At 40.3% G+C, this 23,358-nt stretch overlaps 1 protein-coding gene across 1 annotated transcript; it reads left to right on the top strand.

Annotated features, from left to right (window-relative positions):
* Nucleotides 1-23,358, top strand: LOC103806347 (vitellogenin-2-like). The gene is made up of 36 exons (XM_009079033.1): nucleotides 1-40; nucleotides 155-175; nucleotides 279-430; nucleotides 1,824-2,075; nucleotides 2,623-2,784; nucleotides 2,872-3,020; nucleotides 3,761-3,911; nucleotides 4,035-4,192; nucleotides 4,283-4,448; nucleotides 5,197-5,322; nucleotides 5,662-5,880; nucleotides 6,838-7,055; nucleotides 7,204-7,301; nucleotides 7,598-7,722; nucleotides 7,833-7,934; nucleotides 8,563-8,682; nucleotides 8,769-8,958; nucleotides 10,669-10,762; nucleotides 10,874-11,059; nucleotides 11,587-11,731; nucleotides 11,851-12,073; nucleotides 12,164-12,339; nucleotides 12,709-12,940; nucleotides 13,168-13,640; nucleotides 14,125-14,175; nucleotides 15,043-15,120; nucleotides 16,133-16,345; nucleotides 16,440-16,582; nucleotides 16,976-17,114; nucleotides 17,682-17,817; nucleotides 18,216-18,402; nucleotides 18,728-18,819; nucleotides 19,862-19,959; nucleotides 20,694-20,853; nucleotides 22,209-22,370; nucleotides 23,240-23,358. The coding sequence occupies exons 1-36, from the start codon at nucleotides 1-3 to the stop codon at nucleotides 23,356-23,358; spliced, it is 5,556 nt and encodes a 1,851-aa protein (XP_009077281.1).

Here is a 23,358-nt window from a genome sequence, read left to right as displayed (position 1 = left end):
ATGAGGGGAATCGTACTTGCACTAGTGCTCAGCCTTGTAGGTAAGTCTACATATCCCTTCTTCACATTTCTTCCCCAAAATTTCCTTAAGTACAGAGACAGCAATCAATTCTAGACTGAGTGTTATTTATCTGGTTTTCCATCTCTTTTTGCAGGTAGCCAGAAATTTGATATTGGTAAGTACATTTCCTTCTGCGACCTTTTCTCGGTGACTGTCATTATTTCTATTTGTTAGAATATTCTTGCAAGTATTGTGAAAATGGCCATGATTTCCTACAGACCCTGGATTCAGTAGCAGGAAGAGCTACTTGTACAGCTATGAAGGCTGGGTGTTGAATGGGCTTCAGGAAAAGAATTTAGCCAAAGCTGGTGTGCGTCTGAGCAGCAAAGTAGAGATCAGTGGGCTGTCAGAGAGCACTTACCTCCTCAAGGTATGTGTCTTCTTCCAAACGTGCTGTGCACCAGTAAGATCAAATCACAGTTGTAATTGCATCTGACTAATCTGGAGTGTAGGAAAGCTGAAGGAAACACAACCAGAGACTTATCACTGTAGATGGCAGAGAATGATCTCCAGCTACAGTTTCAGAAGTGACGAGTGATTTGGTGTCCAGTCACTTACCCGTGTTTATTGTGGAAGTTGTTTGTAGCAGGTGTTCCTCGAGGCTTTGTATTGGAAATACAGGTGCCAAAATCAGGGGTTCTGTTAGAAAATGGTCACTTCTAACTCACATTTAATCCTGCTCTGAGTTTAAGACTGGATTCTAGGCTCAGCACACATTTCCAAGCCCTGTGGGAAGCCAGGACTTGGGTGTATAAAATCATTGTTGTGAAGGCAATTAATAAACATAGACTTAAGAAGTGATAAAGGTGATAAAGTAAGATGAAAAAATGAAAGTCTTGAAGAAAAGGGCATGTAATAATATTTAGTGTTTGAATAATGTGGTAAAAGATCTGTATGTATGAAATCATAGCTCTGCCGACATCAGCATTGATAGGACTTGACTCATTGGAAATAAATATGTACAGAAAAATACTTGTGTCTGTTTACTTACAAACCAGAGCTTCTTGGGGCACTGACTTCAGTGACAGAGCTCTCACTGGCTGTAGTTGAGCTGCACATCTCTCAAAATTAGGGGCATTTCACACTATAGACTTCGTCCTGAAGTTCTTATATGGTGTGCACCAGGCTGTGCTCTGAGGCACTTCAACTGGCAGTAACTTTGCCAAAGTTACTGAAATTGCTTCTGATTTATGTTGTACCTTAGTGTTTATAAATACATCGTTCACTATTTAAAAAGAGATTTGGGTTGATTTAAGCAATCCACAAATATGAATCAAATATAGTAACTAGTTTAGCCAAAAAAAATATTGTAAGGGGATGAGTTAGAATGGAACATTATAAAACTACATATTTTTGATGTTTAGAATGAGGTAAACTTAAAATTAGCATTTAAGCTCAATTTCACCTAAAGCAGAGTATTTTAAGGCTGAAAAAAAGATAGTTTTATTTGAATTTTTTAAAATTGCATTTTGAATCATCCTTTCTCCCTATTGAGTTAATGTAACTAAAATGTTTTACATGTCCCTGGAAGATAATAGAGGTATGTTAACTGCTTCTGTAAGATAAAGTAGCACTGCTGAGCCCCCAGGGTTTGCACTTGTTTTACAATAATGTAAGCAAGAGACAAGAAAATAAACTGCTGTATGACTTTCTAGGCCTACATTTGGTAGGAGAAAGTATCTAAGTAGTTGGTATGTTAATTTCTTCCAATCTGTTTGCATATTTAGTACTGAAGTGAATTTATTCACCTATTTTCCTCCCAGATCCGCTCTCCACAATTCGAGGAATACAATGGCATCTGGCCCAGGGACCCATTCACTCGATCTTCCAAAATCACCCAGATGGTTTCTTCGTGCCTTACCCGTCCCTTCAAATTTGAATACAGTAGTGGACGGATTGGAAACATTTATGGCCCAGAAGACTGCCCTGATATGTGTCTTAACATAGTGAGAGGAATACTGAACATGCTCCAGATAACCATCAAAAAGTCACAGAATGTGTATGAATTGCAAGAGGTTTGGTATTTTTTCCATTGCAAAACTACTTTACTGAAAGGATCTCTTTAGTTGTTCTTCCTTTGAGTTTCTGTTTATTTGCATCTGCTTTTGAATGTTCCTTGTAAGAAAAAGATAATTTTCATTCACATAGAAGAAAATGTGTGTATATATGTTGAACAAATTACCTGACTGAATTCTTTCTAAAAACATCTGTCTTTGTCTTAACATGCAGTCCAATGGAGAGAAAATAATTATGCTGTGAATTTATTTGTTATATGGCTTCCCTGGTATACAGCTACTTGATCCATTTGATTTGTTAATTGTTGATATTAATTGATTACTTTTTCATTTTAAACTCCAACCTTTGAGTATTGTTCATGTGCCTATTTTTCAGTTCAATAGGGATAATTGTGTGTAATGGTAACAGGTTTCAAAACATAATCAAGACTGTTCAGTAGGTGCTAACCCTAATACTATTCATTCGGAATCTTCATTCAGTAAAACTTCTCATGCAGTAAAATCCTGATGAAACTGGGAAGTCTCATTGTCTGTATTGATCTGCCAGGCTGGAATTGGAGGTGTTTGCCATACAAGGTATGTCATCCAGGAAGACAGGAAGAACGGCCGAGTCTCTGTTACCAAAACTGTAGACCAGAATAATTGCCAGGAGAAAGTGGTGAAGAGTGTTGGAATGGCTTACATCTATCCTTGTCCTGTTGACATCATGGTACGTGAGATGTGAAAAGATCTTCCTAATTACAAGCACAGCCATTCTGTTCCCATTCACCCCTCCGGTCTCTCTGTCCTCTTCCAGAAAGAAAGGCTTGTAAAAGGGACTGCAGCTTTCTCCTACAAACTGAAGCAGTCTGACAGTGGTGCCCTGATCACAGAGGTGGTGTCGCAGCAGGTGTATCAGATTTCACCACTCAGTGAACCTACCGGTGTCGCTGTCACAGAAGCAAGGTAGGTGGGACACGGGTTTGCTTCACAAAGTGAGAATAATTATAGGTTGTATGACTCCCTTTCACCCCCAGTTGAAGTGAAAAGAGAATTGAGTTCCATAGCAGTTGGGTAAAACTGTGAGAACTCACACTAGGAGTTTCCACAGTCCTAAAAGCTCAGCAAAGCATTCTTTATTTGTACCCTGGTCAACCTAGCACTTGCAACTACATGGAAGAAAAGGTCAAAAGCTGTTTTTCTCACTTATACTATAAGAATGCAACTTTACTGCTTTGTTTGTCCTGAAAATGGGCTAATTTATAGTGTCAGGAGAAAGATGGTGCATATAGAAATAAGACCATTCATTACCCTGAGCTGGTAGCTCTTATTCAGAAGATCATAGAATCATAGAATTTTAGAGGTTGGAATGGACCTTACACATCTAGTCCCAACCCCCTGCCATGGGCAGGGACATCTCCCCACTGGACCAGGATGCTCAAGGCCTCGTCCAGCCTGGCTTTGAACACTGCCAGGGTTGGGGCAGTCACCGCTTCCCTGGGCAGTTTTGCTTCTCCTTGGAAACAACTTAATTGTAGATAACTCTAATACCATTTTGTTCCAGTTGGAAGGCTTTATTCATTAGCAAACTGTAAGGTTTTACTGTGATAAAAATTATGAAAGAGTGAAACTGAACCAACAAACATCAGAGGCAGGTGGGTGAAGAGGGCTAATTCCTTCCTCCTGTGACACTTGTCTTATGACAGACAACAACTCACCTTGCTTGAAGTGAGAAGTGAACGGAGCAGCTCTCCAGACCTTTCCTTGCAGAGCTATGGAGGCCTTCGCTACCAGTTCCCAGCAGCATTGCCACAGATGCCACTGCAGCTGATCAAAACGAAAAACCCTGAGCAGCGGGTAGAGTATTTTTAGGTCTTCAGATTGCTTTCCCAATTAAAAAAATATATAAAAATAGAAGAGTAAAGATCATACGTTCTAAAGGATTTCATTACTTATGCCCCCCCCAATGTTTTGTAACAGATAGTTGAAACACTGCAGCACATAGTTCTGAATAACCAACAAGATTTCCATGATGATGTTCCATACCGATTCCTGGAGCTTGTCCAGCTCTGCCGGATAACAAGTGCTGACACACTGGAGTCCCTCTGGAGACAACTTTCAGACAAACCCCGCTACAGGTATTTTGTTTTATCAGCTTACAAGAGACTTTTCCAGTTTTGGAGAAATGAGAGCTAAAATGAAGGATTTTTTTTAAAATCTGCTTGCAGGCGGTGGCTGCTGAGTGCAGTGTCTGCGTCAGGCACAGCAGAAGCTCTCAAATTCATTAAGAGCAGAATTCGCAACGATGACCTTAACTACCTTCAGGCTCTTCTAAGTGTTTCCTTTGTTCTCCATTTAACAAAAGCTGATGAACACACTGTTCCAATAGCTGCAGTGAGTAAAGCCATGTGAAACTTTCCTGTCTGATAACATAAGAAATTGCAATTGATGACAACCTTTGGTTATTAAGTACATTCAAGACTGGATCTTCCTTTTCTGTACACTAATTTTGTGCAAATATTGAACCATGAATTTCTTTTGGCATTAGTACATTGGCCTTCTACAGACAAACCTTTGTCCACTCCAATCTGTTGCTTCTGAAACAACTGGTGATTGGTGTGTTATGTCATTTGAACAGCTCTTTTAATTGCAAACTATTCCTATGTACTGGCGAGTGCTGCAAGTGAAAGTGTTAGTGCAAACATCAAGTATTTTGACATTATAATGAATCAGTTATTCTGAACAGGATTTTTGCCATGTCTAGTCAAAATTCTTGTCCTTCTTAAATAGGAATAGATATGATGTGAGAATACATAAGTATAGTTGAGTTGCACATTTTTCTAAGGACATTCCATTTATACATTGATGTTTGCCCATAATCTTTGTGTTTTCAGTGTTACGTTCTGTTGAGGAAAATCAAAATGAGGCTAGGTAAGCTTATATATATATAGAAACTAGTGGGGAATTAAGCCCCTAAGTGAAGCTTCCAAGCAAAATGTCTACCAACTATTTTAATTCGTTTGGATGTGAACAATAATCATTCTGAAATTGATCCCCTCAGACAAGATCTGATGATTTTCCCGCCCTGAAAACTTTGTGAAACACTGAATTTAACTAATTTATTTATTTTGTTGCTTTACAGGATTTAGTGACCAGTTCTCGAATCCAGAGAAGTCCCATGCTTCAACAAGTTGCCAGCTTGGGATACAGTTCTCTGGTCAATAGATACTGTTCTCGGTCCTCAGCTTGTCCTAAAGAAGCTCTTCAGGTGGGCAACTTTTTGTCTAGTTGTTTTTAATAACTGGGTAATGTCCACTATATTAGCTTAATTCTTTTGAGATACAGTTTAAAAATGGCAATTGAACAGACAAATACACACTTCATAGGTCTCCTTCAGAACAAAGGCAATTTTATCAATATGGATATTTGCTTCATCATTGAAAACACAGTTTTCACATCTTAAAGGTAAAATCCTGTGAGAAGCAGCCACTGAGGGATTTTATCAAAACCAGTTGCTTTATTGTGACAGGCTTTTCAATGGGTATGGGGAATACTGTGGACAATCTATATATTAGGAAGAGAAGATTGAGCTGTGCTTTGTCTACAGCCCATCCATGACCTGGCAGATGAAGCGATCAGCAGGGGCCGTGAGGACAAAATGAAATTAGCTCTGAAGTGCATTGGCAACATGGGAGAAGCAGCCAGCATCAAGCGCATCCTGAAGTTCCTTCCCATATTTTCATCCAGTGCTTCTGATATCCCTATCCACATTCAAATTGATGCCATAATGGCCTTGAGAAAAATAGCTTGGAAGGACTCCAAAACAGTAAGTAGGGTTTGGTAGATTTTCTTTTCTTAGTGAATCAGAGAACATATATTTTAAGGGTAATGAATTTAACGGTGTAATTTGTGTAGATAAATCAAAAAACTATTCTTTGTAAGAATGATACTATAGAGTTTGAAATAAAATTGATGTTTTCTACTAAGCTGTAATGATTATTAGTCAGTAGGAAGCTTCCAGAAGGATATCAGAAGTGTTGCTTTCATCATCTGTCATAAACAGTTAAGTCCTGTGCTAGTTATATATAGTGGACATTTAGCCACCTAAAAGTCAAATATGTAATTTTAAACTCCCTGTATAGTCAGGAGGAGGGAGAGAGAGACAGATATACTGTCAAACTCTTAGGCAAATGTTGGCATTGCTCTGCCTCTTTCAGACTCTTCCCTTAAGGCTGGATCAGTCACCACTGATCCCCCACTGAGGCTGCTGCCACAGTGAGTATAGGCAAAACTGCCTTTCAGATGGTTTAGATATAGGTCCTGCATGAGAAACCATCCACTCAGACTGTCTTTGGTGAACTGCTGAAACTCCCCTTTTATAACTGACCTTAAATAGTGAAGCATGCTCACCGAGTCAGTGGAGTTACTCCGAACAATGAATGTCTCAGTATCTGCTGTTGTTCCTTCCAAAGTTATTCACTGATCCTTGAATACCAGCAGTGCACAAAGCAGTGCTGATGCCATTTTGATTGTGGTGGGTTGACTCAATACATCTATAGGTGGATATTTATTTCAGATTCAGTGCCAGCCCTTCTCCATGGGGCTGTTCCACCATGGCCCCTACAGTTGCCTTAATAAAATGATGTGGAGCCGTGCAGTAAAAAAGATCAGGAAACCTTTCTGCAGTGACCCCCTCTTCCATATTTCTTATGGGTTAGGTGGGATCCAGTCTGCAAAATTATCTCTGCTATTGCTAACTCCAGACACTGTTTTCTCTCTGCAGGTGCAGGGCTATCTCATCCAGATCCTTGCAGAGCAGTCTCTTCCCCCCGAAGTGCGCATGATGGCGTGTGCCGTTATCTTTGAGACAAGGCCTGCCCTTCCTTTAATAACCACGATAGCAAATGTGGCAATGAAGGAGAGCAATTTGCAAGTGGCCAGTTTTGTGTATTCCCACATGAAGGCTCTGTCGAAGAGCAAGTTGCCATACACATACAACATGTGAGTAGAGACAGGAACAAAGCAGCATGTTCTGCAAATAATGAGTTCTCTTACACTCTTTTTAGTGAGCACTGCATGTGCTGACAACTGAAGTCTGTTTATATTCCAGATTATTTCTGGATACTATTACGTTTCTCATTTTATTTAGATCTTCAGCTTGCAATATTGCCCTTAAGCTGCTGGCCCCCAAACTGGACAGGCTGAGCTATCGGTATAGCAAGGTCATCCGTATTGGTGGTTACTTTGGTGAGTAATGTGCTTCACTGACCAGGAAACTTTGACTGCAGAAATCCCTTCTTAAGAGATATTAAATCCTTTGGAGAGATATGGCATTCTCTCTTTCAATGAGAAATTAAGTTAAATGTGAGAGTCACATATTTAAAAGTGCTTGAGTAGCCATTTATTAATTTTTGCCTAGCAGTTAGAATTTATGTAATGATATATCTTATAGCTGGCAGTGGAACAAGCTGGAGAAATATGATCTTGAATGATAAGCAGAATGGTTAGAAAAAAGACGTGTCTTTTGTTTGCTTTTGCCATAGATAACTATAAAGTTGGTGCTGCTGGAGATGTCTTTGTTATGAACAGCCCAGAAACAATGTTCCCATCGGCAATAATTTCCAAGCTGATGGCATATTCTGCAGGGGCAGTGGCTGATTTGGTGGAGGTAAATATTTACCTAAATCAATAATAAAGCCAAAAAAAATTAAAATTGACCATGAAGCTTCTTCTCTGCAAGTATGTTTCATACTGCTCCTTCTCATGCTGTCTTGGTAGGCTGGTGTCCGTGTGGAAGGCCTCACAGACGTCATCACAAAACGAAAAATCCCATTTGCTGAATATCCCACGTACAAAAAGATAAAGGAGATTGGAAAAGCTGTAGGTATTTTCAGTAATGCAACGTGTGTTCAGTGAAGGGGTGTTTAGTGAGGCTTCTCACACTAGTAAAGTCCTGTCTCAGAAGGTAAACTACTCACCTAGCAGTCAGCTCAAGAAGTTCTGTGAAGGAGAGGTGTGCAGTAGGACTTCAGGAGACATCTGCCATGGCTGTGATAGCTTCTGCCAGTTCTTGCTCTGTCTCATCTCTTCCCCACCTTGTAGATGGCTGCAGAAGGAGCATGGGAGGGGAGGGGAGTGACAGGCATTGCAGCACGATGTGTCATATGCCTGGCAATCTTCCTCCTCCCTCCCTTCATCTACCTGACCTAGTTTACAAGAATATATCTTTGTCTTCAAGAGAAAAGATGAGGTTTTTTGCTGTGCTTTCAAACCGGGTTAAGTGGTACTAATGGCCCAGATCCTCTGTGTAAAAATACCAAACACTGGACTAGTGGCTATTCATGGGCACCCCAAAGGCAGGAGAAAGTGTCACCATGCAATTTACAATGGGAAATTTTACAATGGAAAATGGCAGCTTGGCCAGTGTTGGGTTTGGTCACCTTGCTGAATTACCATTTGTGAAGTGTTGCATTAAGGGAATTTACTTCTTTCTTTATCCATTTCCCAGCTGCTGGGGTGGAAGGAGCTGCCAACAGAAACCCCTTTGATATCAGCCTACTTGAAACTCTTCGGCCAAGAGCTGGCCTACATCAACATCAATAAGGAAGTCCTACAACAGGTTGCGAAGGTACCAGATACCCCTACTATTCCTTGCAGTATTTGGCACCATTGTACTTTCATATCCCAATGTCTTGGATCCCTATTTTACTGCAGGCTGTGATAGAACCAGCTGACAGGAACACAGTGCTGAAGAAAATTGCCAGCCAGTTCCGCAATGGCATTGCAGGGCAGTGGACACAGCCGCTGTGGCTGGGAGAGCTGCGGTACATCGTTCCTACCTGCACGGGTCTGCCCCTGGAGTACGGGTCATACACTACTGCTCTGGCCCGGGCAGCAGTCAGTGGTGAGTTAGGAGTGGGAGATCAGCTGTGCAAGCTCTGAGCAAGGGATGACAGAGGCTGGAAAAAGAAGTGGAAAAGCAGGAAGTTAGAAAAAGAACTAGTTTTTGTGGTGGAGGGGAGACAGTGAAGGTCTTTGAAGAAAAGCTGGATGCCGTGATTTATGCATTGTCTTTGAATGGATTGGAGACAGAAAAGGTGAGGTGAGGATCTGAGAAATCAGAAAGGTCACAGCATTCAAGGCCAGAAAAAACAAGAGCTGCCTGGAGAGCCAATACAGACATGGGCAGAAGGGGGGTGGCTCCTGTGAGATGCTCCTGTGAGATGCACACTCAAGCTAAGCAGGATTCAATGGTGATTTAAACAGAGAAGAAAATAAAGACAATCAAATAAGAACTATTAGTAATGTTAAGACAGCAGGAAGAGAAGAGGATTTGTGAAGAGATGAGAGCTCTGTTTTAAAAGAATAAATATACAAGTGCAAATCCTCATCAAGAATTTAATTCAGTGATCATACTGTTTGCTGTGCGGCAGACTTGTAAATTAGGCAAAGCTGACCGTTTCATCTGCTGACACCACATAAGGAATGAAGGGTGAAGTGCATGTACTTGTGCACTCCTATGTGCCCTCTCTTCTCTGCTATTGTTCTTTGGTTTGTTAGTTTGCTTAAATAACTTCTTTGAACCTCTGCCCCTTGTCTTGTGTGCATTTTTAATTTTTAAAAAGAGCATCCTTGTAGACTAGATGAGGAGGTATGGTTTGGATGGATGGGCTACAAAATGAATGAAAGTTGTCCAGACTGCTGGTCTCCAAGGGCAGTCAAACAGGTGACAGGCTAATTGGTGGCTTTGTTACCACTGTGCCATTGGCACTTGCTCATTCTCTCTTTTAAAAATCTGAACTTTGGGAAAGAAGGCACCCTCAGCACATCTGTGTCAATATTGACATTGAATTGGTGGGAACAGCTGCTGCATTGAAGGGTCAGCGGGACCCTGACAGGCTGGAGAGGATGGCCTGACAGAAGTGTGATGAAATTAAACAAAGGCAATGCAAAGTCCTTCACCTGGGATGGAGTAACTCATGCAAGTGTATAGGCTGGGTATCACCCAGACAGAAAGCAGTGGTGCAGAAAAGGGCTGGGAAGGTCAGGACAGGCTGGTACAGTGAACCAGCAGTGTGCTCTTGTGGTGATGGAGGCCAACTGCATCTTTGGCTGCAGTGTCAAGAGCAGAGCTAGTACAACAATTATTTCCTTCCTCCATTTAGCGCATTTGAGGCTGCATCTGGAGTACAATGTCCAGTTGTGGGTCCCCAGTACAGGAAAGATGTTCACACTTGATGTGAGGAAAGATTGGAGAGCAGCTTTTGTTTAGCCTGATTGCTCTTCATTCACTCTGTCTTGTGACTCCTCACATTTCTGAGATTTTAATGTTATATTAATTATCAAACTTTCAATTTGGGTCAGGTCTTCATTTTATTCATATATTTTTATTTCCATTTTCAGTGTCTTGCATCAGGACCTTTTCCTACAGAACAAGCTTTCTGTATATTCTCAGTCTCATAAAAAAGTTCATGTACCCCGAAGTCTTTCCAACCGTATTTTTGTTGTACTAACCAAAATATTATTTCTTACTCAAAACTGTTGATTGCCTATGTTCAACTCCTTTGTTTCACTTTTACCATGTTTAAATGTTGGGGTTTTTTTTCATTTGCAGTTGATGGAAAGATAACTCCCTCTTTAACTGGAGATTTTAAACCTTCACAGTTGCTTGAATCCACTGTGCAGATTCAGTCTGACATAAACCCAAGGTATGGCAAGTTTCTAAGGCTTTACATATGAAAGAGGTTTTTAAGAGAAGGCAGAACCACATGTGTAAAAGGAACACCTTTCTTACATCTGACTGCTTCACTCTGTTTCAGCTTATATGTACAGACATTTGCAACAATGGGTGTCAACACAGAATACTTCCAACACACTGTTGAAATTCAAGGCAAAGTCCTGGCAAGATTACCAGTGAAGTTTGATGCCAAGATAGACATGAAACTGAAAAATATTAAGGTTGAAACAAATCCATGCCATGAGGAAACTGAGATAGTGGTTGGAAGGTATGGTAGCATTACTTCAGAATACTTTGTGTTGCTGAAACCTGACACAGTTAACTATTCACTGACCTCCTGGAGGTTTCTACATTAGGCAGAGTGACTCTTCAGCATCTAACAGAACCTTTGAGATAAAGCCAAAGAAAGAAAAATAGGGGAGCTAAAAGTCAAAAGATACCTGAATTATTTAGCAGTTTAATTTTTATTTTGATTTGTTTATTATTTAGTGTTCTTAATATTTTTATTGTCTTTTAGGGATTTTAATTCTTATGATTGAATTAATGTTTTTAATATTTTGGAAACTTGCTCAAATCTATCCAGATTTTGAAAACTTCCTGTGATGCAAGGAGATTATATTTGTCATGAGCTGTTATTTGTTTTCAATATTTATACTTATAAATTCCTAAACAATCCTTATGTTCAAACAGCATATCTCTGTGCTGCTACAGGCATGTGCTGACAGGGATGTATTTAATTTAATCCAGAGACAAGGGGTTGGAACAATTCTCCATTTTTTGCATATATCTCAACAGACATAAGGCTTTTGCTGTATCAAGAAATATAGGAGAATTAGGTGTTGAAAAGAGGACCTCAATTCTCCCAGGAGATGCTTCATCAAGTATTGTGGAAGAACCTTTCAAACCATCAGAGACAGCTTCCAGTGAAGGTTTCACAAAGGTAACCTATTCCTTTTTGTTTATCCAGTAATATTTATCATCTCTGTGATGCATGTCTGTAGTTTTACTCTTGCCTGTGACAAACTCCCAGTGGTATTCACATACTCATCTTCAATGCAGCAAGAGGCTGACAGCACGGCAAGGAAAAATGCCTATAGCTCTCAAGAGGATCTTCATCATGTCATAGGAAGAAAAACTCATAAACAAGACATTTGCATCAAACTGCATCATCTTGGTTGTCAGCTCTGCTTTTCCAGAAGGTCCCGAGATGCCAGTTTCCTAAAGAACACGTATTTGCACAGATTAATTGGAGAACATGAAGCTAAAATAGTCTCAATCCCAGGTAAAATACTGAGCACAAGCCTTGTTGTCTTAGGTTTGTTGGTGCTACTTGAAGCAGTATAATCTTCTAATCTGTGCAATTGGTGTGTAGTTGAAACAGATGCTGATATCGACAAAATTCAGCTGGAGATTCAGGCAGGATCCAGAGCAGCTTCCAAAATAATTCATGAAGGAAACTCGGAGTTTGAGGAAGAGGATGGGTCATCTCCATTTGAGGACATTCAAGCTAAACTGAAGAAGATTCTAGGCATTGAGAAGGTGTTCAAGGCAAGAGAAATGGAGCATGGGAGAGGGGAATATTTTCACTTAAATGAAACCAAGAATTAGACATTCATTGTGGAAATCTGGCATGGGAAAACAAGGATGGGACTAGTTTGAAAGGTGCCAGTGCCAGGCCTGTCAATCAGTGCCACATCTGGATTGATTTTATGGGGTGCTTTTCTCTGCTGACCTAGATTTCAGCTGAGTAAAGGGGATCTAAGGGAGTTCTGCAGCTTCTACAGTGAGGTAGGGAGGTGGTTGTTCCATGAAAGGCTGATGTGAGAAGCTTGTATGACACCCACAGAAGTTTTACTTTGTAAATACAGAACCAGATGTATCATCTCTCTTGCACTTCTCTTTGAACTGTTTTTGCAGGTTGCAAATAAAACACGACGCGAGAAGAAGCAACCATCAAAGAAAGCAAACACTGTGCTAACAGAGCTTGGGACGGAGTCCAATGCAAAACATCCCTCCAGCTCATCTTCTGCTTCCTCAACTGTCTCCTCTTCCTCATCATCTGCTGTTTCTCCTGATCGAAAACAGGCCCTGGATGACGATGAGAATGAGCAAGAAAAGCAAGGGGGAAATAAAGATGCAAGCAGCAACAGCAGCAGTGGAAGAAGTAGCAAGAGTAGCACCAGCAAGAGCAGCAGCAGTAGTAGAGCAGCACCAGTAGGGGCAAAGGTAGCAAGACCAGCAGCAGTAGTGGCAAAGGTAGCAAGAGCAGCAGCAAAAGCAGCAGCAGCAGTGGGAAGAGCAGTAGCAAAAGCAGCAGTAGCAAAAGCAGTAGCAGCAGTAGTGACAGCAGTAGCAAAAGCAGTAGTAGCAGCAGTGGCAGAAGTAGCAAAAGCAGTAGCAGCAGTAGTGACAGCAGTAGCAAAAGCAGCAGTAGCAAAAGCAGCAGTAGCAAAAGCAGCAGTAGCAAAAGCAGCAGTAGCAAAAGCAGCAGTAGCAAAAGCAGCAGTAGCAAAAGCAGCAGTAGCAAAAGCAGTAGTAGCAGCAGTGGCAGAAGTAGCAGCAGTAGCAGAAGTAGCAAGAGCAGCAGTAGTAGCAGTGACAAAAGTAGCAGAAGCAGCAGCAGTAGTAGCAGTAGCAGCAGTAGCAGCAGCAGCAGTAGTAGCAGCAGGAAGTCATCGAGTCACCATAGCCATGGGCATCACTCAAAGTATCTGAATGGCAGCAGTAGCAGCAGCAGTAGCAGCAGCAGCAGCAGCAGTAAGTCACTGAGTCGCCATAGCCATGGACATCATTCAGGACATCTGGAAGGTGGCAGCAGCAGCAGCAGCAGCACATATTCCAAAATATGGGTAACTTTGTCAGTAAATTGACTGATGCTGTTAATGTTTGTGAATCACATTCCTGATGGCAGCTGGCTTTGCATGACAAATCAAGAAACGAGGAGTTGACACAGTGAATTTCAGCAACATAAAATTGCAAAATTTATTCTGCAAACACACCTGCAATCATTGCCTCAGATGTCTACTTCAAAGCATCTCAAAAGTTTCCACAAGTTTGTTGAAACTTTTGTTGCAGGAAATGAACCTTTTTTTTTGACAGTTTACTATCCATAGACATTGCATGATTCTGTCTTAATTTTGTAGTAGAAACATTAATGCTTTATATAACCTACTTCACCTTCATACTCATGTGCTTGTGACTAAGCAAACAGAACTATGTATGAATGATAATTAGTAAAATTTTTACTTAATTCCCAGTGCTCAGATTTCAATATAATTCAGCATTTCTTTTTATCTGAAACTTTTAATCTTCTTGTTTTTATAATTTTCAAAGGAAGTTCATGAGATTTATCAGTACCGCTTTAAATCAGCACATAGACAAGAGGTAAGTTTTTCTTTCCTCTGTAAAAGAAATGTGGAATCTGACATGAGTCAAATAGAGACCTTAAAGGCAGCTTGTTATCTTTGTTGAGGAAAATTACAGTTCTGATATCAGAACTCTGGTGGTTCTTCTGAGATGCATAAAGACAGACAGCTGTGTTCCCCCTTGTGCTGTGCACATGATGTCACTTGTGGCTCTGCAAAGCAGATGCAAAGCCTCTACCAAAGCAGTGCAAAGGACTGGAGCTGCACACTTTGGAGGACCAAAGATCCTGCCATGAAAAGCTTGGGTCATTTGACTGGCTTTGATCACTTGGTTTCTTGGGTTAAAGTCACTGCTGGTACACACCAGGATAGTGGTGCTGACAAATGCAGGAGGACTCCTTATTTTATAGTATTTTGGTTTAGCAGAGTCTTACTAGGGCATAAGCCATAATATTAGTGTCCCTCAAAAGTAAAAAGTTCAGCTGAGTGTGTCCATTCAGATGATCCTTTCCATTCAGTTGATCAGACCCTTGCAGAAGTAAAATGAATCAGTTCTGGTCTTTCACATTAAATCAAGAGGCTAGTTACATTTGATTTGATCTGGTCCATTGTTTTTTCATACAGGGAATTCTCATCTAGACATGTTCCTTATTTGTTTCTTCTGAGGGGTCAAATATATTGGGGCAAACAAGATTTTTCAGAGGTAGATCACATATACTAAGCAGGACAAAGCCTATTGCAAGTCACTGAGCTGCTCAGAGTTGGAACACAAGTTTACTTACACCAAGTGCCATGACAGGAAGTATTCTTCAGCACTGACTAGTGCAATTTCTTCAAGCATGCTGTTAAGTTACCTTTTTGAGGGTGTTGTGTTTTCTTCTTGCAGTTCCCAAAAACTGACCAACTTAGCAGCTCATACTCCTCTGGCAGATCCAGTCGTGCCTCATCTCGAGTTGCTTCCCAGGTTAGTTGCATCATTTTTAGGGGGTTTTGTCAGCTTGGAAGAAGGGCAGAGTGGCCATGAACTCACAGTAATTGTACATCTAGGATAATGGGAAGGTAGAAATGCCAGCCTCTCAAGTCTCAGGTATCAGTCAAGAGGGGACACACACCATAGCATCCTTCTTACTTGCACCATGACCTTTCCCTCATGAGAATCCCACCCAACAGATGACTGCAGTGACTGATCTTGTGACCTCTGTAACTAGGAGGGAGATTGAGGTCCTACAGTGATAGTGTGAGGACACTGGTGGTGGCAGCTGAGGCTGTGGCATGCTCTAGAGGGGCCGTGTAGCACCTGGGCTCCTCACCACCACCAGCTGGATGTGTGCAGGCTTACTAATGATGGAGTGAAGGAATTGAAGGCCATAGCACACTTAAGGCCTTGCTCCAAGGGAGGAGGTTCTTGGTGTTGAAGACAATGTCCTGGATTGTATTCTGTGCTGAGTGTCTGTGCAAACACAAAATCTGCCCACCCCAAAGAACTCACAGCCAAAGAGTGAGGTGAAAGCCAACAGGCCCCTCAGAGAGATAAACAAGAGGAAGCTACCTGAGGGATGTTATTGCTGTGAGAATGACTGATGTGTACAACTGACAGCTGATGTTGTTCAAATTGAACCACTTGCCTTTATTGATGGGCTGGGTGTTAACAACGAACCCCAAATCACATAGTCATTACTGTATTTTAATTACATGAATATTTCCATGGTATCAGCTGTAGCTCAGGAAATAGCACAAATTTTGGCTTGTATAAATACAGTGACAAAATCCATCTGTGCATGCAGAGGCACGTGCCCATTAAAGGCATAAGCACAAGAGTTTATAGGCATGTACATATGTGTGGTGCATATGCTGGTATATATTTGTGGTTCAGTTGTTTGTTTTTCATTTATCCATTTAGAGCTTGCATCTAAAATGTTCCATGGTAAGTCTTTGGTAATTTTACTCTTTGCATACTTTTTCCCCCTTCTTCTTAGCCTAAGTTTTTGGGAGATGTTAAAACACCAGTATTAGCTGCTTTTCTTCATGGCATCCGTGACGATAAGAAGACAGGAGGCCTCCAGCTCGTGGTATATGCTGATGTTGACTCCATCAAGCCCAGACTGCAGGTATTTGTGTCCAACCTCACAGACTCAAGCAAATGGAAGCTCTGTGCTGATGCTTCAGTCCTCAATGCTCACAAGGCAATGGTAAGGCTCAAAAATAGCTATCTGCAGCTGTATTCACCACAGGAAAATCATGTTCCATGCATTAAAAAATGAACCATTTATCTCCCCATTGTAGGCTTACCTGAAATGGGGACGGAACTGTCAGGACTACAAGATTTCAACTGAGTTGGTAACTGGGCGGTTTGCTGCCCATCCTGCTGTACAAGTCAAATTGGAGTGGCCTAAAGTTCCTTCCAGTGTCAGATCCATAGCAGAATGGTAAGGCTTTAGTCTTCAGTGATACTCGTTCACAGTATCAGTCAGCTGAGAAAAAATCAGCATCCACCCATGAGGTTCCAGTGGCTAAAGTACTGGCTAATATTGTATTTTCTGATCTGTTCGAGTACTGCCTTTATACATAAAGACTGAGTAGGATTACATCTTATCGTGATGTACAGTAATTCTTTATACTGGACATAATTACTGAAAGCTGAGGAAAGCTTCCTTTCACTGAACACTTGAACAGTAAAGCAGAGAGTGGGCATGAGGACCTAATCAGTGATCCTGAAGACTGAGCCATGCTACTTATACACAGCTGTGAGACAAACTGGTTGGGACGTGTGCAGGTTTTTGCTTCATTTCAGCAAATCTCTCTGATTTGAACTTTTGAAGGTTTTACAAGTTCATCCCTGGGGCTGCATTTATGCTGGGGTTCTCTGAAAAAGTGGACAAGAATCCTTCTCGACAAGCCAGGGTGATCGTGGCTCTAACTTCTCCCAGGACGTGTGATGTTGTTATCAAGCTTCCTGATGTAATTATGAAATACTTTTATCACTCTCCTGTTTTTTCCCTAGTAGAAAAGTGGGACTGTTGCATTTTAATTACAGTGGGTCAGCTCTTAGAAAGAAAAATTAAGTAAGCATCAGTTTGGATGCAAATGATGAAAACAACATTTATTTATTTTTAATCTTTAATATTACATGCAAGAATAATCTAGTGATTCTGTTCATAGAGAGAGACATGGGTACTCATGATGACATGGGTTTCCATCTGTAGTAGTTCCTTAAGTGTTCACCTAATCACCTTTGAAAGGGAGTAATTCATTGTCTCCCAGATAATACCTGAAGAATTTCTCTTTGTGAGGGAAAATTAAGCAAAAGCAAAAAACTCTTGGACAATGAATCAGATGAGTTGTGTTCACATAAAGGCTTTGTCAACCAAAGTAGAAGAAATTGAAATAAAAGCCTAAATAGGAGAAAAAGCTGATCTTAGCTGTTTGCTGGCACAAAAAAATACCCCAACAAAACCAAAGCAAACCAAAACCCTAAACAAACAAAAATAGACAGTATTTTGAATGTGATTTTGAATTCCCTTTCAGATTACCCTCTATGAAAAAGCCATGAGGCTTCCCCTGTCACTTCCTGTAGGTCCAAGGATACCAGCTTCAGAGCTGCAGCCTCCCATCTGGAATGTCTTTGCTGAAGCCCCCTCTGCAGTGCTTGAGCATTTGAAAGGTCAGAGCATGCCAACCTCAGTCTCATGATTTTCCTGAGCACCTTCTGAATTTTGCTGGGATTATTTATCTCCAATTATTTGGAAATGTTTTGTAACAATGTGAGGATGGTTCAACTGGGAGAAAATATTGTACATATAGTACAGAAATCATCAGCATTTTAGGGAACAAGATACCAGTTATCTGAATTGATAATATTAAAAGTTTCTGGCAGTTATTTTTTGTTAGATAAAGGAGTATATTTTCCATGCCTTTTAAAGAACTTATGTGTGCTTAGTAGCATATCACATCACGGAAAAAATATAAAGCTAAAATAATATGGTACTAAAAATAAGACATTCAATGTAATGGCTTTCTTTTATGGAAAAGCAAATACTCACTGGCATTTTATGTAACCAGCTCGCTGCTCGGTTTCCTACAACAAGATCACAACCTTTAATGAAGTTCAGTTTAACTATACACTGCCAGCAAACTGCTACCACATCTTGGCTCAGGATTGCAGCTCTGACCTTAAGTTCCTGGTGATGATGAGGAATGCTGACGAAGCTGTGAACCTGAAAGCAATCAACATCAAGCTTGGCATTCAGTAAGTAACTCCTGCCAGATAATGCTGGGAACATGAGGGACCACATTGTCCAGAGTTAACACAAGAGGAGCTTCATTCTGAGCTTTACTGCAATGGTTAGCAGCCCATGGGATTTCAGCATTCCCTTTATTTGCTTTCCATGCATATTGAATGTGATGCTGATGCTGTTATCCTGCATCTTATGTGACAAGAATACCCCAATGTAATTTAAGTAGTTGAAATGAGCTTATGGTATGACCAGTGATATTTAGTGAGCAGGAAAATGCCTTTGAGTGCGTGTGAATGTGAGACAAATGGGGTAAGAATGCTCTTCTCCTTGTAACAGTGAAATCGATATGCTTCCTGCAAAAGGCCAGGTGAAGCTGCTGGTAGATGGGGTTGAAAGCCCCACAACGAATGTTTCATATACATCTGCTGGTAAGTGATGCAGCATCTGTTGTTTAAATTTCACATGTGTTTTAGGAGAAAGAAAGACAGAAAGAAAGAAATGAAGAAGAAGAATCTAGGAAAGAATCTATGAAAGAGATTTTATCAGTTTGAATTTAATAAGTGTTACTTTGGTTTTAAGGCTGATATTTAAGACCATGTGTTTAACTCACTTACATAGGAATATTTAGAAAAATTGATTAGTGTGTGAGAATAAACAAGATATAACTACCATGAAGATCCCTCCTTTTCAAACATCACTGCAGCTCCTACTGGAGTTCCAATTTTGAGAAGTGTTTTGGTTATGCTATAAAATCTTGCTTGAATAAAACTTGTTGAAGTAGAGCTTTTCTAAAATTCACCACATGTGACTTTTATGTCAATGTATTTCCCAATTTGATTTGTAGGTATAAATTTGGCTTGCATTCTGAAATCTGCTAGGAATAGGTATGGAGAGCTGGTAAAAGAGCCTGCTCGATTCTCTCAAAGCAGGAATAGTTTGTTTCTGTGAAAGGTACAGGAAGACCTTGTTTCATCCTGTGCTGTGTAGTCAGGGGCTATATACAGCACGGGTATTCCCTGACTGTAGAGCTGTAGTATATGAATTGGGCTAAATATGCTGAAATTGGGTTAGCATATGCCAGTGCTGAGCTCTGTCCTATTTCATAGGTACTTGGGAAGTGATAATTGTGCTAGAAATGGCTGCAGTGACAGTCATGATGTTCTTTGTATTTCTGTACTCCAATATAGTGTACTCGGGGCCTTATCTATCTGCACGGCTACACATGCACTATAGACAGCTCTGTAATTATTTCTAGAAATAAACATGAGTATGTTTACAAACACCTATTTTCTAGGTATGCACATTTCTATGTTGCTTTGCTTTGTTTTGTTTCTTGAATAGAGCAATTGAGGAATTCTGAAGCAAAGAACCTTTTAGAAACATGACAGTTGTTTTTTTTCTTTTTTAAGGAAGCTAGGTTGGGTCTGGATTTGTTTTAGTTCTACTTCATTTTATTTTGTTCTCTTCTAGGTGCTTCTCTGTGGATCCACAGTGAAAATCAAGGGCTTGTACTTCTTGCCCCAGCCTATGGCATTGATAAACTGTACTTTGATGGATATACATTCAGGGTATTGTTTTTCCTCTTCATAAGCTTGGGTGTTGAGAAAATTCCATAGCATTCCCTTAAGTCTGTATGTATGCATGCGAGAATATACAGTGGCAAAGTGAAATGTGTGCAGGGCCCAAAAATACCCAAAGGGAAGGTGATGCTAAAGGATTGCACAGTCCTGCTCTTTATTTCTGAGTGGGAGAAATGAGAATCTGTCACCAACAAAAATACCTTGATCTCACAGTACAGGTGTGTACTGGGAAGTGGGTCAGTAAGTGTACACACACTGAGTCAGCAGTGCCTTTGCAAGAAAAATGAGTTTTCAGCTTCTGTTCACTGTTCTTACAGCTGCAGAATTCTTCAAATCAGCAAAAACGCAGCCAATCTTTTAGATAAATGAATGTTTTAAAGCCTGTACTAAAAATAACATGAAAACAGGAATGCAAGAGATCAGTAAACCATACTGTGTCTGTCTCCTATACTATCAAACATCCACCAGACAAAAGCTGCAGCATATTAATAGGCTAGAATATTATTAAGTAAACATACTAGACTGGCACAGTAGGTTTTAAAGACTGTAGCAGTTAAAGATGCTGCAGCCCCACAGGAGTTTGGCATCTGACTGATGAATTCTTACCAAAGAAGTTTTAAATGTTTGTGCATTAACTGGAAGGGACATGCATAGCAAAAATCTGCTCCATACATATTACAGTGTTTAACCTGAAATGTTTCTTTCTCTTTTTTCTCTCAAAGATTCAAGTTGCTTTATGGATGGCAGGGAAAATGTGTGGAATATGTGGAAAATATGATGCAGAGTGTGAGCAGGAATATCGGATGCCCAATGGATACCTAGCTAAAGATGCAGTGAGCTTTGGGCATTCTTGGATTTTGGAAGGAAAGTCTTGCAGAGGAGGTATGCAAGCTCTAATAAATTTAATTTGACTGCACTTGTTTAGAAAATGCAGGATCTTGTCTAAAGAATTAAAATCTGTAAACATTTGGGAAATAAAAGCATATCAAAAGATTCATTTTTAAGTTATATAATAAGTGTTAAAATTCCTTGCCAGTTGAGAAAGGAACAAGGAATTACAGGTTAAACAAGCCAAAATGCACAAGTCAGTTGAAATTAAATAAAATATATAAAGTATTTTAGAAGAAAATCGGAAAAAAGAAAGAAAGTAAAAGGATAAATTCACATGGAATGTTTTGATTTAAGCACAAGAGCATTTTCCAGACATCAATTTTCAGCAACTGACCCATCAAAAATTCAGATGGGGATTCGTAGTCATTACCAGGGCTGACCACCTGATTTCTGAACCAGTGCAACCTGTCAAGCAAACCATTCAGGTGCATGAGCAGTTCCAAGGACTTAATTACATGGTTGAAATAAAAAAAGCTGCATTTTAAGTGTTTCAGTAGATTAGGATCTTACGGTGTGCTGATGCTCTCAGCTGAGGTTATGATGCAACATCACACCATAGTGCTCAAGGAGAACAGGCATGTTGCATTTGTAGAGACTTGTCCTGGTGGGAAGGACATCCTCGGCCCCAGGAAATGGCTTGTACATGTTTAGCTGTGCATTAACTGTTATTTTTCTATATCTTTGTCATGAATACTGGGCATCAAGCTTGCTTTAGATGGCTATGGAGTCCACATGTATATAATAATGCACAATCATATTCCTGTGGTTTGTAGTCACCACATAGTGTGTTTCCATTTAACATATGGTGGGAATGGCTGGAATTTTAGAGAATAAAACTGAGAGTCAGGAATAGATTGTGGTAGGTTTAACTTCTCGCTTGGTACTGTTAGTTCTGGGAATCCAAAATGAGATCGACTGGCGAGCAGCAATGAGTTTTGCTCTTTCTCTGCAGCAATTCTGTGTCAGAATGACAGTGATAATAAAGCAGTTCTTTAGGGATTAATTTTATGTGGTCAGAAATCTTCCCTTTAGTTCCACTGTTGAATATTCAACACTTCAAAATGCAGTTTGATCTGCTATTCAGTAAGCCAGTTTACTTTGAAAAATGTTTATTAGAAAGTACATCAGACTATGTTTATACGTCCTTAACTTTCCATGACTCCATATCTAACTAGCTGATTTGAAAGGTTTATCAGACAGTAAAGCTGCTTTGTTTATGATCAAAACACAGTTTTCACAGAGGGAAGTTGTTTGTGAATTGGCAGTGTTGGCTGATGGGTCCTTCTGGGGAAATCTGGAGCCTTTGAATGTAAGCACATAAACTATCACCAATGACTGTGTTCCAGCCTGCAAATTGCAACATTCGTTTGTGAAGCTGGAGAAGACAGTTCAGCTCACCGGGGTAGAGTCCAAGTGCTATTCCACAGAGCCCGTGCTGCGCTGTGTGAAAGGATGCTCTGCCACCAAGACTACTCCAGTCACTGTTGGTTTCCACTGTCTCCCTGCTGGTAAGGCAACAGAAATCCTACTGAATAGGAGCTGAACAAAAGCATAAATAGCTTGTGACTTGACTTAGTTATTCCACTTGAAAAATATGAATAATCTAACACAGTCACATTGACTTACTGCCATATTGACTGAAGTCCTTTCCCTGTTTGTTTTTTTTAATATGTAAATATTCCTTCAGTGAGAGAGATGATTTTCTTTTGTAAATTAACTGATTTTCATCAGACTGGAATTTGAAATCTAAACTGAACTCCCCTTTATTGTGCTTGACGCTAACAAGGTAAGGGTAGGGTAACAGCACAGTCAACACTGTGATTCAGCTGAAAACCTGTGTACTTTAGCCTGTGAGGGCTGAGCCACATGTAGCACCCTGAAACAAGGATCCTTGCCTTGTGTTTTTGATATATCACTGCCTTTGGGCATGATCCTATCTCACTGAGCTGATTTTTGGCACTAGGAGGGCAGGTGTGGACAGGATTCTTGCACATAGGTGCAGTGATATAGGAGGATGTATTTTTAATAGGTATATTGTAGATTATAAAAGATTTGATAAGGTAGATATCGATTATATAGATCATAGAATCATGTCTGTTCTTCAAGTTTGTTTTGTCTAAAAGACCATAATACCCTTTGCTATTGTATCATTAGTAAAATTCTACATGGAAGGTAGTAGCTTTCAAGGTAGAACTGGGTTATTAATTAAGTGGGTTTCCTGGAACATCTCTGTGTGACTTAGACAAATACAAGTATGTAAGTCAGTGAGGAGCAACCAAGCCTGCTGTAATTAATGAGTAGTGCATAGTAAATGCTGTACCTTGCAGAACTGCTTCTGAAGTGTACTGTTTACTTTTCATCTCTTGTTCCCCATCAGATTCAGCTACCAGCCTGACAGACAAACAGACAAAGTTTGACCAGAAGTCAGAAGATATGCAAGACACTGTTGATGCACACATAGCATGTTCTTGTGAGAACGAAGACTGCAGCACATGA

This window comes from Acanthisitta chloris, unplaced genomic scaffold, assembly GCF_000695815.1.
Source record: "Acanthisitta chloris isolate BGI_N310 unplaced genomic scaffold, ASM69581v1 scaffold29697, whole genome shotgun sequence".
In the NCBI taxonomy this organism is placed as follows: domain Eukaryota; kingdom Metazoa; phylum Chordata; class Aves; order Passeriformes; family Acanthisittidae; genus Acanthisitta; species Acanthisitta chloris.
This window is presented reverse-complemented; position numbering and strand designations above follow the sequence as displayed.